This window comes from Miscanthus floridulus, chromosome 10 (assembly GCF_019320115.1).
Source record: "Miscanthus floridulus cultivar M001 chromosome 10, ASM1932011v1, whole genome shotgun sequence".
Classification (NCBI taxonomy): domain Eukaryota; kingdom Viridiplantae; phylum Streptophyta; class Magnoliopsida; order Poales; family Poaceae; genus Miscanthus; species Miscanthus floridulus.
Window position 1 is genome coordinate 19,804,153 of NC_089589.1, and position 15,253 is coordinate 19,819,405.

Here is a 15,253-nt window from a genome sequence, read left to right on the forward strand (position 1 = left end):
GTTTGGTACCACTACTCGATGCATGACTTTCTGGCGTATGGTCTATTCAGCGCCTGGTGTGTCCACGGGAAGTTCCCATGCCCGGTATGCAAGGCAGCTCTGCAGTTCATTAGGTTGAAGAGTGGTGGCAAGTTTTCCTCGTTCGACAAACATCGACAATTCCTCCCTCTTGACCATGCATTCAGACGAGACATTAAGAACTTTACGAAAGGTGTCGTAGTGATAGACCCTGAACCGCAGAAGATGATTGGCGCCGAGGTTCTTGCTCAGATAGATGGCCTTGTCGCCAAGGAAGACGGAGTTGGTTTCGTGGGGTATGGTGTTCAACATATGTGGACTCATAAGTCGGGCTTGGAGAGGCTTCCCTATTTTAAGCACCTGGCCCTACCACATAACATTGATGTAATGCACACTGAGATTAAGTTTCCTTAATTTGATCTTCTGATATATCGTTTGCTTGATGGCCTGTAGGCGATTCCTAACTGGTGCAATCGGCATCCGGATGCCTGGGAGAGGATTGTGGACATGTGGCTCAGCCAGGACTAGAAGAAGGTGCATGATGAAGCACGCGAGCGCCGTTTGCTGATGCAAGGAGTACCACACCATCAAGGTAGCCGCAACCTCTCCGAATTCTCAGAAGCTTGGGTAAGGCAAAACTATTTCTCTAACCTAACACTCAATTCTATAACAACTCTAACAATGTTATTGTCTTTCTCGCAGTCGGCGTCACATGGTGGCTGCCCTTGTGGTCACCTCAAGGCATATGCCTTGTCCCACTTGGGCAAGGCGACGTCCGCCACCGACTGGACCCTGAAAGTCCCTACCGAGTCATTCACCAACGCCAGCATTGCCCCTCGCATCTCTGCGTACACAGAGATGGCAAGGTCAGTCCATGGGCCAGACTACGACCTGACCACCGAGGAGCGGCTTGATCCAGAGCTCGTGATGACCCAAGGTGGAATGGTCCCACAGTTCCTGCTCGATCAGCTACAGCCTACACCTCCACCTCAGCTTGATTCTACTCCGGTGAGTATGACAAATGTTTTAGTTTCTCTAAATGTCAAACCTAGTGAAACCTAGTAAAACCTAGTGAAACCTAGTGCTAGTGGTGATGGTGGTGGGTGGTGGTGGCGGCGTGGTTGGTGGTGGTGGTGGCGTGGTGGTGGTGGTGGCTGCGTGGTTGGTGGAGGTGGTGGCGTGGTGGTGTGGTTGTTGTTGGTGGTAGTAGTGGTGTGGTTGTGGTGGTGGTGTGGTGGTGGTGGTGGTGGTGGTGGTAGTGTGGTCGTGGTGGTAAAAAGTACATATAGTGCTTGGTTATCTATTTATGTTGTCTAACACGTTCTGCATCTTCTTTGTTTGTGTAGCGTCAGTCGGCGGCGTCGAACGACCCTAACCTTCTCCTCGTCAACTCCCCAGGATCGCACGCGGCGCCTTCTCAGCCCGGACCGTCGCCGTGACCAGTTTGGCGCCTCCTATGCCTCTTGTTTATGTTGCTTGTCGAACTTTACACTTGTGGTTGTCTATGTGTCGAGATTTGTTTGTGACTTCGAACTTCGAGACTTCTATGTGATGTGGATGTGAATTATGTGATGTGGATGTGGTTATTGATATGTGGATGTGCTTATTGGGATGTGGATGTCATATATATGTTTATTTGTTGACTAGAAATGCAAAAAAAAATTAAAACTGGCTGTGGCTTTGCCGAGGGCTATGGTCATGCCCTCGACAAAGCTGGGAATTCTGGAACACACAGAATCCCAGCTTTGCCGAGCGCATGACCATAGCGCTCGGCAAAGAGGAAGCCTTTGCCGAGAGCTGAGCCATAGCTCTCGGCACAAAAAATGTCAAAAAAAAATTATCAATATTCTTTGCCGAGAGCTCTTCTGACAGACGCTCGGCAAAGTTTTTTGGAAAAAAAATTCAGAAATTCTTTGCCGAGAGCTTGCTAAGGCTCACGGCAAAGATCAACTTTACCGTGACCTCTCCCCGTCACGACGAAAATTTTTGCCGACGGCCGGCTAACCCTCGGCAAATACTTTGCCGAGAGCCCGAGATGCGGCTCTCGGCAAAGTAGCCTTTGCCGTGAGGTACTGTGCCGACCGGCCTTTGCCGAGAGCAACTCTCGGCAAAGCCTTTGCCGAGGGCAAAGGCTTCTTTGCCGAGCGTATCCGGCCCTCGGCAAAGAACCTCGTTCCAGTTGTGATTTGCCTTAGGGCCTGTAGTAGAGCATAAACCCGCTCCTATCCAATAATACAACCATGGAATTTGGTAGTTGTGTCCATGGGTTATGTAATCGTAATACCTTGGTTCATTAGTGTTTTGGCTCGGCCTGTTGTGGCATGTGTCCTGTTCTGATAGAATTAATCCTAACTCGAGACAACATGTTCAGGTAACATATAATCCTTGTCGTTACATACATGGGTAGCAACTTCAGATTAATCCTTCTACATAAAGTAAGACGAAAGTTTAAGAGAGATTTTCTCTTAACGCTTGTACTATATATATATATTCCAACATACATATTGTTTCCGTGTGTTGTGTCCCCTTCTCATGCATCTATTTCCAAACGGTGTAGATGACATCTCCAAATAAGAATTAATCTTCTTATCTTGTGCATGGTGTTTGGGATAACTAGGAGTATTGTAGCATAGTTAATGTAAAAATGTTGCACTGATAATCACTACTAGAAACAGGAATAAATCTCCCTTTGGGTGAAGACTGTTTTTATGGTTATAGGCAAACCGAAAAAAAAATTACGTGTTATTCTGTCAGTTATCGGTAAACACACAAGGAAACAACTGAACACATGGTGAAAAATGAATTTCTATATGTTTTATAGGGAAATTAATCTAGCCTCTTGATCGATAGCAAAATTACCGTTGTGAATAGACGATAAATATATAAACCCTAGCCTCATTGAATCTATAGATGTACTCTTTCATAAAAGCTGAGATCAAACATTTGCAGAGGTCATCATTATGGATCAGAATTATTGTTAAATAAGCTTATTATTCCACTCAAGCAAAACAACAAACTCTGCATTCTATGGTTGGGGTCCAAGTCCCTTGATACACTGGAGAAGGGGATGCACTTGTACTATGCTGATCCGACTTGTCTGCAGATAAATATGTATTCAAACTTGCATATTCCACCGCAGATTGATCGATGGAGTGCATTTAGACCAAACAAGTCCCTGCCTCCCTCCAAACAACGAACTGTAGGTACAATGACAATATATGATATAATATTTAAGTAATGTTCATCCTTTGAAACAGCCAGCCAGAGAGCGATAGGGCAACCACCATATCTTTGATTACAATTTATAACGGTGTAAATGCTAACAGAGCGTAGCTCAGCTATTTAGGTTCCTCATGATAAACCTGTCCGAGTTTAAATCCTCAACTTGACACGGGTGCTCGTATTTTTCTAAGTTTATTTTGAGATTTAACAGCGTTATTTTTTTCCAGTGATGGACAATGTGCCACCTATGGTTGCATCGTCTGCATGACTGTACTGCAATTCGCTATTTTTCTATTTTTCAGTGATAAGCAATGCGCCCCTCAATAGTTTCACAAAACAAAAAGATATCAATAGACATCACAATAGGTAACACATAGTATTGCTGACACAGGATATATATAACCATACCACACATGAATAGATGATGCATATCTACATCTCCGTTCCAAATCCATCATGTAATCCAATCCGAGTGAACTTTGCCGAGTCTCATCCTCTTTTCATTCTGGATCATACATCACTGTTACGCGTGCTTGATCATAGGATTTAATCGACGGCGACCCTAAACCTCCACACCACTACGGTGCGAAACCCGGACCAGCATGTCAGTGACCGTCGGTGTCGGTTTCATCACAGATATCATCCTCACCCATCCCCATGCTCAACATTTTTTTCTTCAACAAACGACATTGTGCACTATTGGTGTCACCTTGGCCTCGATTCCACACTGAGAACGACATTTGTGCGGCGTAGCTAGCTAGGTCCTATGGGGGACCTCTGCCTCAGTAGACGCCATGGCAAGTTGGACTAGCTCCAAGGCCAACCGCCAACCAAAACAGGTGCACGCCGAGGAGAGGAGTGCGCACAGATCCCAGGCGCAAGGGGAAGGTCTCGTAGTCTTCTGCACGAGCCAGCCAAGCCTTGTCCACATGCATGCATTTAAGCGTTTCATCACAAGTGGTCAGAGGTGTCACCCAAGTCCAAGTCCATATGGATCGGAGTCAAGCCACAGAGCAGTTAGCCAATGCCAGGAAGACCAAGGAACGAGCTCAACTGCCCATGATCACGATGGTCCATGTCCGTGTCTGGTAATATCTCAAGGATAGCTTATGTCAGACATGAGACATGAGACAGCAACGACTGGCATTTTCAGTAGGAAATGCGACCCCCAAGCCATTTCGAGAATCAGGAGGATGATCCATCAAGTAATGTCTCCTACGTTGCTGAAGCATATATGCCCATGGGAATCATCAGACACGGACATATATGTAAGGTTGCTGTCTCTTGCAGTATTCACTCGCTCCTTTCACAATATTTGTCTGACACTGATACACGTACCTAGACGGCATAATATCTGAGTAATACTTAATAAAATCCAAGTAAATTTGCGCTGTTTGGATAATTATAGTAGCTATATTTTATCGAAAACAATAAAGAATCACTTAATTTGGTAAGAAAAAATTACATACCTTTTGCCTCCTAAGTATGCAGACCGGACAAATATGTGAAAACCGAGGTGGCACCTCGTACAACATTTTGATTTACTCAGGCACTCAGCAACACATACAGTACAGCTATACACTTGACCTTCAAAACTTTACAGGCCTGGGGCCTCAGCCTAATACAGGGAGGGAATAGCTTAAATCTTGGGGGAAAGAATTAAAGAATGCTACCATACATTCAACACCTACAAGATCTTACTGTAAGTTGTTCTGGTTTACTACATCAGGGGGCTAATTTACACAACTTCTGATATACATCTGTACAGATCGTTGTTGGGGTATAAGCCTCGTTAAACACCAAGCGCTTCCTCAATCCAACTTTGCACCACGGAAATACAATTGCAAAGCCAGTAACTCACCGTGGAGCAATGCAAGTGGGTTCAAAACTGTTACGATTCTATCTGAAGTAGCATGTTTATCCTGACAGTCTCTTGGGTCAGAGTTGGTATGTGAAAGAGGCTTGCTCTTTGCGCCCCTTCTCATGTATGTCGTCTATTAGCTGGCGAAGCTCTGGGAAGACTGTCACGAGGACCTGCTCTAGCATTGCATATGCGAGCTGCTTGATGCAGACGTTGGACTACAGCACATCGGTAATGCATCGTGGAGATCAGAATGATGTCCAATCGTAGAGCTTAGATTACAGGGATTTTGAGTTTTACTTACTTGGAGGAAGTAGTACATGTCCCTTGCGCTGCGTCGGTACTGTTTGTATCCAATTATGCTGACCAAGGTCGATGGAGTTCCATCTGAAAGGGCATTGCAATTTGCAAGTCATTATTTTCCACTTTCTAGAGGAGCAAATTATGTTAGTTAAATGGCATGGTACTGAAGGCATGTGATAGACAGATATAAACTTGAGGTAACGGCTCAAGTTCTAGATGTGTTTCCTAAGTGGTGCCTTTCTTAGGAAGTCTGGAAGAAAATACAGCAATGATGTTTTCCTTTTTTTACTTCTAAGTGACCCCATTGAAGGCAATCACCTATGGATCAGATATTCAGAGTTATTACTGCTGCACACACAAACAGAACTAGCATGCTCGTACACCACATATAGTCATGTAGAGTCGCAAACATACATCATCCTAACATCTTCAGGGGAAAAACATAAATAGAAAGACAAAAAAATGCCATGAGCCCGAAACAGTCAATAGACTAACCTAAAAGAAGTTTTTTGACCTCACTGGCATTTCTGGATGCCTCAAGCTGAAGTTCAAAAGAGCTTGTGCTCTTTCTGTTGCCAACAGCCTGGTTGGGACTCCCAAATGACTGCTTGTCAAATTGACTTGTGCCTGCATTCCCTTTATATCCATCCAACTTGGTGAAGAATATACCGTTTGGCCAAAGGGTCTGTAAATAAGAAATCCATTAGTTGCACAGAAAAAGAAAGACAAAGTTTGGAATCCATTACTTCTGCAATAATACCTATAAACCACAAAGGATAAAGAAACTATTGAGATGCACATATTACAAAGATATATCCATGTGAAACTTTATGCGTTTGGAACAGCTCTTCACATGGTTTGCCCAATCACACAATTAGAAGTACCAGGGATCTGAATCAAGCATTGCTGAATGGTGGAGAAAAGCAGGTCGTCACATTGACGAAGCTCAAAGGAAGGGATTTAATAGCGTTGTGACTTTGGGGGGCCTGGATTTTATGGACTCATAGGAACAAATATGCTTTCTATGGCATCTCCCCCTCTTTACAAGTTGCACATCAATTCTTCAAGGAAGAGTTGAGACTTTGGGGGTCATGCCGGAGCCAAAAAGCTCGAAGAACTGGGCCTAGGTCGTGATGAGGACTAGCTGCATATTCTTTATATGGTCATTATCCTAGTTTGCTTGGGCGATTTTTTTTTCAGTGTTACAACCCCTCTGATCTCTAGTGGAGTTAGAGTGTTTGCTTTTCAGGGTCTTTTAAGGGATCATTTCCTCCTCTCTTTAACATAAGATACACAGCTCACCTCACCTGCACGTTCGAGAGAAAAAAAAATAGTGCCACAGAGGCATCAAAGGAAATATCAAATTTTAAACTAAAACTTAAAAGAGAACCAAGATAAATCCAGTGAAGGAAAAAAAAGGGGGGGGATAATGTGTCTCCTTACATCTTGAATCCAACGTATTCCTTGTACAATGACATCTTCTCTTCGTAGCCAATTGATTTGTCTTATGATCCATTCATCGATTGCATCTTCCATGACCAACTGCAAAATTTGTTTTGATATCCAAAGAACTTGTCTCCTGCAGATTCCGTAACATATCAAGGAAAACATCATGTTTTGTAATTGAAAGATAGAAACCGCTGGATTGCAGAAGTGACTAAGTTGTAGGACTGAAGCATAGATGGTGAAAATAAAAGTGGTCTGTGCATGGCTATAAACACGGAAAAATGGCGATAAACCACCCAAATTTTATTATCATCTAAACAAACATCAGAGAATATACTGCCAAAATACATGAAATGGGAACTATATGCTGATATCTAGTAACCATTCCAATCAGGCCAATTGCCTTTGGGTCACAAGTTTCTACATCTACAGTATTATAGTGTATCATTCACTTAGGCCTTGTTTGGAATGGAGGTTAGAGGAATGCCAAACCGTTGTTTTGCTGACGTCACTATGCGTTTGGTTTGGAGGAATCGGCAAAGAACTTTCCATAGGAACAGTGGAGAAGCATGTACTTTTGCAGGAAACAAAAAATGAGCTCCGAGTCAATGGAAAGCTTTCCTGTGGCCACTGCAGCTTCGCTCGCTCTCTGAATATGCTTATAATGCTAATCTAGCCTTAACAGCGAGACAACATTCAGCTTCCTGTTTGAGCCCCATGGCACACAAAAGAAAAGTTTTGTCCGCTTGGTAGGTATGGCTCTCTCTCTCTAGTTTATATACTAAAAATGATGTTCTGAACTATATTTTCTTAAGGATTTGATTAGTATAAAAAAGTTCATATTGCAATCAAGTTTGAAAGTTTACTATACTCTTTTCATTCCTGCATTCCAAACACCTATCTTGAAAATTTCCTATGTTTTTTCAATCCTCTGTTTTGCAACTACTTTCCTTTCCTATACCTGTGTTTTCTCTCATTCCTGTGTTTTCTATTCCTTTGTTCCAAACAGTCCCTTAATTTGTTACTATGTAACAGTGGTCTGAAACTAGTAAGCAAATTCTGAGGAACAAATTTGATAAAGTTCATTATAAAGGAACATACCGTATCCAACCCCGTCGCTTTAGCTGGAATACCTTGTCAACCAGGTTCAATAAAGGCACACTAACATTTGTTGGCATCCACTGCCAAAATAGAAGAGAAGGTTTATCAGTAAAAGGAAAAACAGTAAGAACAACCATTCCCTATGATCTGCATCAAATAAATTATGTAGTAGTAGGGTGTGGTGTACCTCAGGAGGAATTCCTGTTGGATCCTCGAATGTATTTAGAGATGACATGTTTGAAGAATCAAAATATGCACTTGTAGGTTTTCCTATTTGGTCACTGGCTTGTTTATCCAAACTGGAATATGTTTCGATGTGCTTAACATCATTTGAAGTATGGCCTCTATTATTGACCTCATTGTCTGAATGGCATCCACTATTCATAGATGAGGTGTGATCTTCGTAGTTACTATCACCATCTGATAGGCTATGAGCACTTTCCAAGTTTCTTTGATGCAAGTTGTGGTTATCTTTCTCTTCCTGGTTCCAAGATAGAGACATCCTATTATCTGCAAATTGGGCAGTTGCGCTAGAAGGCGATGTGCCGACCGCCCGTTTCAAACCATCTGAAACTCCTTTAAATTGTCGAACAATGTCATCCATTGCATCATCAACATTAACTGTTTTAAAACAAATAAAATGTCTTTAAGAAAAGAACATAGCAAGTTATAGCTTTTAAGGGGAGAAAACAAGTGTGGAGACATGCATACCAGCCAAGGTTTTCATAACAGAGGTGGACTTTCCAGCAGAGTAATTCTACAAAGTGGAAAAGAAATGAAGTGCTAAGAACCTCAAGAAAGCACTGAATGAAAATGTGTGCAATCCTTATCATTAAGGACAAGGCTATAAGGATTTGCTTGGTGTAAATCACACACCTTTGAGGATGCACTCAGGAAATCCCAAACTTCATGCTGCTCTGCAATATTAGCTATAGACAAGAGATCCTATTGAACACAAAATTAATATTATAAACACATTTGAAGTAAAAGATGAGCAAAAATGCTAGAGAACCAATCATACTTGAAGATATTTGTCCAGGAGAATGCATCGTTGGTGCACAAGGTAATCATCAACACTAGATGAAAGAAAACTCTTTGGAGGCAGATGTAATGAATAATTAGGTATCTCCTTCAGTTGTCGATGAAGACGTTCAAAATTCCGGTATCTACAAATAGAAGCTATAGGTGAGGATCATACATGTTCCTCTCTCGAAGCTGCAATTAATGTACAAATATGCCAAGTAAAACCATGCCTTCTTTTCACAAACCAGGCCTCGTTATCTGCATCAGTCACCGCGATAGAATAAACTGCAAAAGATTTTGAACCTAGTTTCTCAAAATATGCACCAACAACCTGCAAAGAAATAGACCCCAACAAATCACATCAGCTGTGGAGAATGACATTACTTCACATCAATAGATGTTGTATCAAGAACAAGAGAACTGATGGTGACATTAACCGCTAGGCCTGATATAATGTAATCATGCAGGAATGGAAACTGTTAGAAATTAATTAGTAATTATCAGACCAAACCACCACAAATACCAATTTTCCCCCATATGACGCTGAATAACTTCTTATGTTCAATATATGCCACTCACTGACATGTGGGCTGGGCCTCACACACCAGCCTTACAATGAGTGCCACATTGTGGATCATGCATGTAGTCATTCAGTGGCATCTTATGTATTTTCTCTTAATGAGGACTAGATACAAATTAAGCACAGGATTATACAGATCTGATTCTAATCGGACACCAAGTACTAAAATGTAAAACCAATGGAAACCATGGAACCCACGTGCTAATCAGAAAATGCAGAATACGATAAAACGAAGAGATATTCCCATAGTTTAGATTACTTATGGAAGGATGAAAAAGCTTAAGAGCGCGTGAGATGCAAACCCCATGCCCATAAATATTTTAAAATCACTGCCCGCAAAGAGAATAATAAAATAACAGCAACATGCAACACAACAAAATCAGAGATCAATTTGCCAACTGTTACAAACTTCTGAAACTTATCTCACAAGAGATGATCCTAATGGTATAATTGTTAATAATAAAATTTCACAAGAAACTGTGGTGAATACTAGCAACATAACCCTGACCAGGTTGGTTAAATTTATTCAATTAATCCAATTGATCAAATTTATTCAGTAAAAGCCAGCAACTTGATGCTTGTGGTTAAGATGATGATACTGGAATTGTTCTAGTGATAGGATTAGAAAACAATTACCCGGCATCTTATCTTCGGAACATGCATTAGCACCTCAACATGTGAGGCAGGACCAGCACCTCTCTCATCCTGATTTTTCCTCACATTTAGCCTTTCACTGGGAACCATGGGCTGGTTACTTTTTGCCAAATATCTTTTCTCAATATCAGGAGTACTATTAGATCGTTTTAGTTGAGCTTTTACACTGTTGCTGGTTTCATGTGGTTTCTCCTTGCTGCTGAAATGAACTTGACTCCCCTCTTTTGGTTTCACTTCATTCGTATTTTGTAGAGCAAGTGGATGACTACCTGTGACGAAAGTAGATTGAGCATTCCTATTTTTACTTTGCATCAAATTGACCATGTATTTATAATCAACAGATGCAATTCTCTCGTTGAAGTTAGAGGATAGCTCTTTAGCCACTGCCCCTGCACTTGGACTGTTATCGGAACCTCCATAACCTTTCAACCTAGATGATTGGTCTACATTAATCATTTTCTTTTGATAATTTCTTCCGATTGCCCACATGTTCTCAAGATTCTCAGGGGCAAGAACCTCTGACCTCCTTTTAGTAGCTGCATCCAATACCACCGCCCAGTCTGGTTGACGAGGTTGGATGGTACTATCATTGTCATCCTCTGACATTTTCGACTTTCCACATTCAGAAGTAACAAGTGACCTCATCCCAGAATTATTTGGTGGAATTAAGCTGCTAGGTTCTACAGTCAAATTCCTTGATTCCATTTGACAACCTTGTGAACCTCCTTTGTAAGGCACTAGTTCCGTATTAGCCATGTTTGTATTTCCTCCAACATTACCTGTATCTTTGATGTTTAGAAGGTAGACAATCAACTCGTTGATGTAGCTGAAACAAAAACAAACAAACAACAAATAAAGATTTGGAACAAAGCTTAGGTGCAGCTAAAGGTGGAAACTAAAATTCGATAACTTAAATTACAGTTAAGCAGCCCGTAGACTGCTTGAAGCATATATATTGCCATAAATCAGCCGTTTTAGCAGACAACTTACACAGGGCTTGCGAAGTTCATAACAGGTTGCAAGACTAGGCAGGTCATCAGTTCCCTGGAGAAACAGCGAACTAGTGGACTCTGTGCATCTTGTGGTCTCAAAACTAGAGCCATAATGCCCCCAACGATTTCTTGAAGAACCTAAAATTCGTATTAATTAATGGCTGTATTATTGTATAACATGAAAGCTAAAATGGTTAGCTATTACCTTGTACTCATGCTCTGAAGATAACAGTGCTGGATGAAGTTCCTGTGAAACTATTAGGTGCTGCTTCAGTCTCTCATCTCTTTCCTCAGAAGACAAAGTCCTCATGACATCAACACCAATTAGAGTTTGATTTTTCCGGAAAATATCTAAATGGTTACCAATCAAATCAACCATATCCCTGAAATAGGAAAAAAAAATTAGCATAGAACTATTACTCAATAATGATGGTATGTACTAGATAGTATATCAAGCCTTTAGTCACCTTGTTAGCATGTCAACTAGATTCATCTCTTTCACCCTGCCTGATACTTCACCAAGAGCATGAAGTACTAAGCCACGTATCAGTTCTGGGGCCTCTCTGTCGGGAGTAATATCTGAATACCACAAGTCTAAAACAAAGTCTCGCAAAATATTCTCAATGAAACTTTCAAAAGCAGCCTCAACAGAAGGTGAACCAACTTTTCTTCTCCATCTGGATACTGGTGGTACAGTCGAAAGGCGATGATCATTTGCAGACAACTGCCTCTTTGAGGCTTGAGACAAATATGTCTGCTTACGTACAGGCTGTTCCCTCCAACAGAACTCCACTTTGAAGGAGAGATACCGGAGAAATCCAAGTATAAGGATTGACATGGGCACATTTGTCCACATTGATTTACTTGTATCTATTTGAAACAAAATGATATGGATCTTAGCATGGATACAAGTGACTGGACTATATATTTAAGAAATATACTGCATATACAAACATAAAGAAACCTCTGCACACAAAAAAGAGTCAATAATAATGGTTGAAAGATAAATAATTACTAAGTGTTTAAAGATTGCCAACACATTCACAGAGTAGAAAGTAAAACAATGGAAAAGGAAGGAAGGAAAGAAGGCTATCTTGACAAGCAAAAAGATCAGAGAAAAATATACGCATGCTTAATTTAAAATATAATAATAAATAAAATTATACATGACTCAATAGTGACTTATTTCACTTACATTTCCACCCTCGTGAAGCTAAAACGTTAACTTATCTGAAGCTACTTTCCGCTGACAACTAGCCAATCACTTCAGAAATGGTTCCCAAGTGGTCGGACTATAGGCAATTATTTATCTCCAAGCTAACTCACCAATATCTAAACAATACACAAGCAAAAATCATTTCACATCTCTCACTAGATTCCCTTTGCTTTCATCTGTTGACATCATGAAGGCTCAAGAAATCATTATAGTACCGTGACTGAACTCTGTGCAAGTCGAGTAAAAGACAAAGAAGGGATACTCTTTATATGATTCAGAAGGACACAAACTAGTTGCTGTTTACATTTGTGTTCAACTTCAACCATTACTTCAATCCCATCCTGGTACCAAACAATTTTCCTGCATCATTTACTTTTTGAATAAAACCACAACTTGCCAACACCAACTAGATAGATGCCCACATATCCACTACATCATTTGAGTGGTCACTAAAGCTAAAGCTAAAAATCTCTGAAGCATCATAGCATAAAACTACTCATAAGTCATAACACAATTTATAGCTTGAAAGAGCAATGCCCTAGACCTCACACTATAGGTAAATGACATAGAAATGTGTAACACAAAAACTCATCTTCAACCCCAGAGTACCGGAAAATTTCAAAAATTGGCACCTGAGTGATTATGGCTTGGACATTTACACTCAAACTGTACCTCACCTCAGAGCAGAATGAACATCACTCTCTTTTCAAACTTATCCAAGAGCTAATGCCAAAACCTCTGCTACATACTCGGCACGTTTTAATAACCACTAAAACATCTATCTTTTGCACCAGACCATCCAGAAGCCCTCTATCCACAACGAAATTCTCACAAAGAGAATCTCAGGAAACCCTAGATTACACTTCCCATCTCCAGCAGTTTCATAAATAATGCATGCAAAAGTTCCTAAAATGAAATTAATTAAGGATCCTAATTCGAATTTTTCAGCATTTCAAGAAAATCCAGCAAGCTTTCTTAGTAACTGTAACCTGAAAGTAGTAGAGGTAACTAATAACTAAAATAGAATGCAGGCAGCAAAGTAATAGCTAACATCCAAAAAATGCCACGTAACAGGCATTAGAGGTCACTACTGGATAGATTCAGGAGCTATCAGATGGTGTGACTACAACCTCTAGCTGCCCGGCTAACAAAAGGTCTCAAGTTTTGTAACGCATGAGCCATCAAATCACATCGCAATCCCAGCATGGACAGCAGCAGTTACCCAAAATCTCTCACACCTATGCTTTTGTTCCGCAGATAAACACGAAACGGCAAGGTAGTCACTACCGAACCAATCTAATCCCTCGTCTGGGCCGCTGGGCGGATGCTGCGGAACATTTGTATTGCGTCGGAGGGAAACCAATTCGGTCGCAAATGAGATACGAAAGCAGAGAGAGAGTGGGCGTGCTCACGCGTGAGGACGTAGGAGATGGCGAAGATGCAGAGCGCCCACCAGACGGTGCGCAGCTTGGCCTCCTCAATCAGATCCTCGACGCTCTCCATCCTCTTCCGCATCTCGGCCTGCGCGCGCGCGCGCGCCGCGGCGCGGCCCGGCCCGTGGGAGGCGGCGGGGGGCTCCGGTGGGATCGATTCGGATGCGGAATCCCCCACCCCAAAGGGCTCCGCCATCGCCGGAGAAGGAGGCCGCGCCGGGCGGTGCCGGCGGCGACTCGTCTCCACGGCGATTTTTATTTCTGGGATTATTCTGCCTTTTTTGTGATTTTCTTTGAAAATCCGTATAAAAACGTGCCCGGGTCGAACCCGCCTTTGTGTTCTGTTGTGCGGCCCACGCTAGTGGATGCGTGTAGGCGAATGCCATGTGGGTCCCAGTAGCCTGCTGGGATGCCCCTGCCACGTTGCACGCTGACGAGTGGGGCCTTTCATGTGACTGTTTCAGCCGTTGGATTGGAAAGGAACGGCGTGTCAGTGGGTGGGATGCTGGAGTGGCTGGTTTAACGGTCAATAACGAAAATCATGCCTGCCGCGACATGTGGAGCCCGTAGTGGCGCATCAAAAGTCCTACTAGGTGTCTTTGGGCCGATAATTCCGGACAGGCGAAGATACTGAACTAGAACGGAGGACAGGACAGCTAGATTGTGGCGTGGATTCACATGAGTCTAGAGCAAAGAACAACTTTTTATATTTTTCTTATACTACAATTCAGGGTTCGTAATATATTTTCTTATACTACAAACAGTGGCGAATCTAGTAAAATGGGTCACCAGGGTCAGCATACAAAGAAGATTGAGTTACATTATGTGAAACTTACAAGTCAGGGTTTGTAGCATGCATTGTTTAGGTTTCAAACAGAACACATTCTGTGCATAGTATGGAGTATACATTTGGGTTGCCCGTTGGCTCCTCGCCGAAATCAACACAAATCAATTCATGAGTTTTAACGTCGCGAGATGAGTGGGGAAAAACCCGCCGCTCCCCGTGCTCTCCTCCTGATTCACCGCTCCTCAATGCACTACACTCCAACCACTACACGTCCTTCATCGACCATATCGTCCCTCTGATGCCCCGGCCTGCCCTTCTAACATGCCTACTAGTCTAATTGATACTAATATATTGACTTGACCATAGCGTCTTTCAATGACGACATTTGAGTCCAGAGTCTCTAATTGCAAAAATCGAGGAAGAGGTGATAACATGGAGTTTAGCAGGAGCAAAAGCGATGGAGGCAAATCAGCAAATCATTCTTAACTATGGGGTAGCCTAGTGGTGGGATGTTTAGATCCCCCAGTTTTTAAGAATCTAATATCATTCATTGCTCACTAGGTCACAAGAAACTGACAAAAGCTGGGTATCAACAGCTTCAACTAGTCCATTTGGAT

General features: G+C 42.1%; 1 protein-coding gene across 1 annotated transcript; it reads right to left on the bottom strand.

The window, feature by feature from the left end:
- Positions 1–4,743: 4,743 nt before the first annotated feature.
- LOC136486334 (uncharacterized) lies at positions 4,744–14,178 on the bottom strand. The gene is made up of 15 exons (XM_066483201.1): positions 13,829–14,178; positions 11,668–12,070; positions 11,406–11,583; positions 11,199–11,338; positions 10,191–11,034; positions 9,205–9,305; positions 8,973–9,117; positions 8,828–8,896; positions 8,663–8,708; positions 8,139–8,572; positions 7,952–8,031; positions 6,848–6,983; positions 5,900–6,089; positions 5,406–5,488; positions 4,744–5,319 (listed from the first exon to the last, which is right to left on the bottom strand). The coding sequence occupies exons 1-15, from the start codon at positions 14,043–14,045 to the stop codon at positions 5,179–5,181; spliced, it is 3,207 nt and encodes a 1,068-aa protein (XP_066339298.1). The 5' UTR covers positions 14,046–14,178; the 3' UTR covers positions 4,744–5,178.
- Between the last annotated feature and the right edge of the window lie 1,075 nt (positions 14,179–15,253).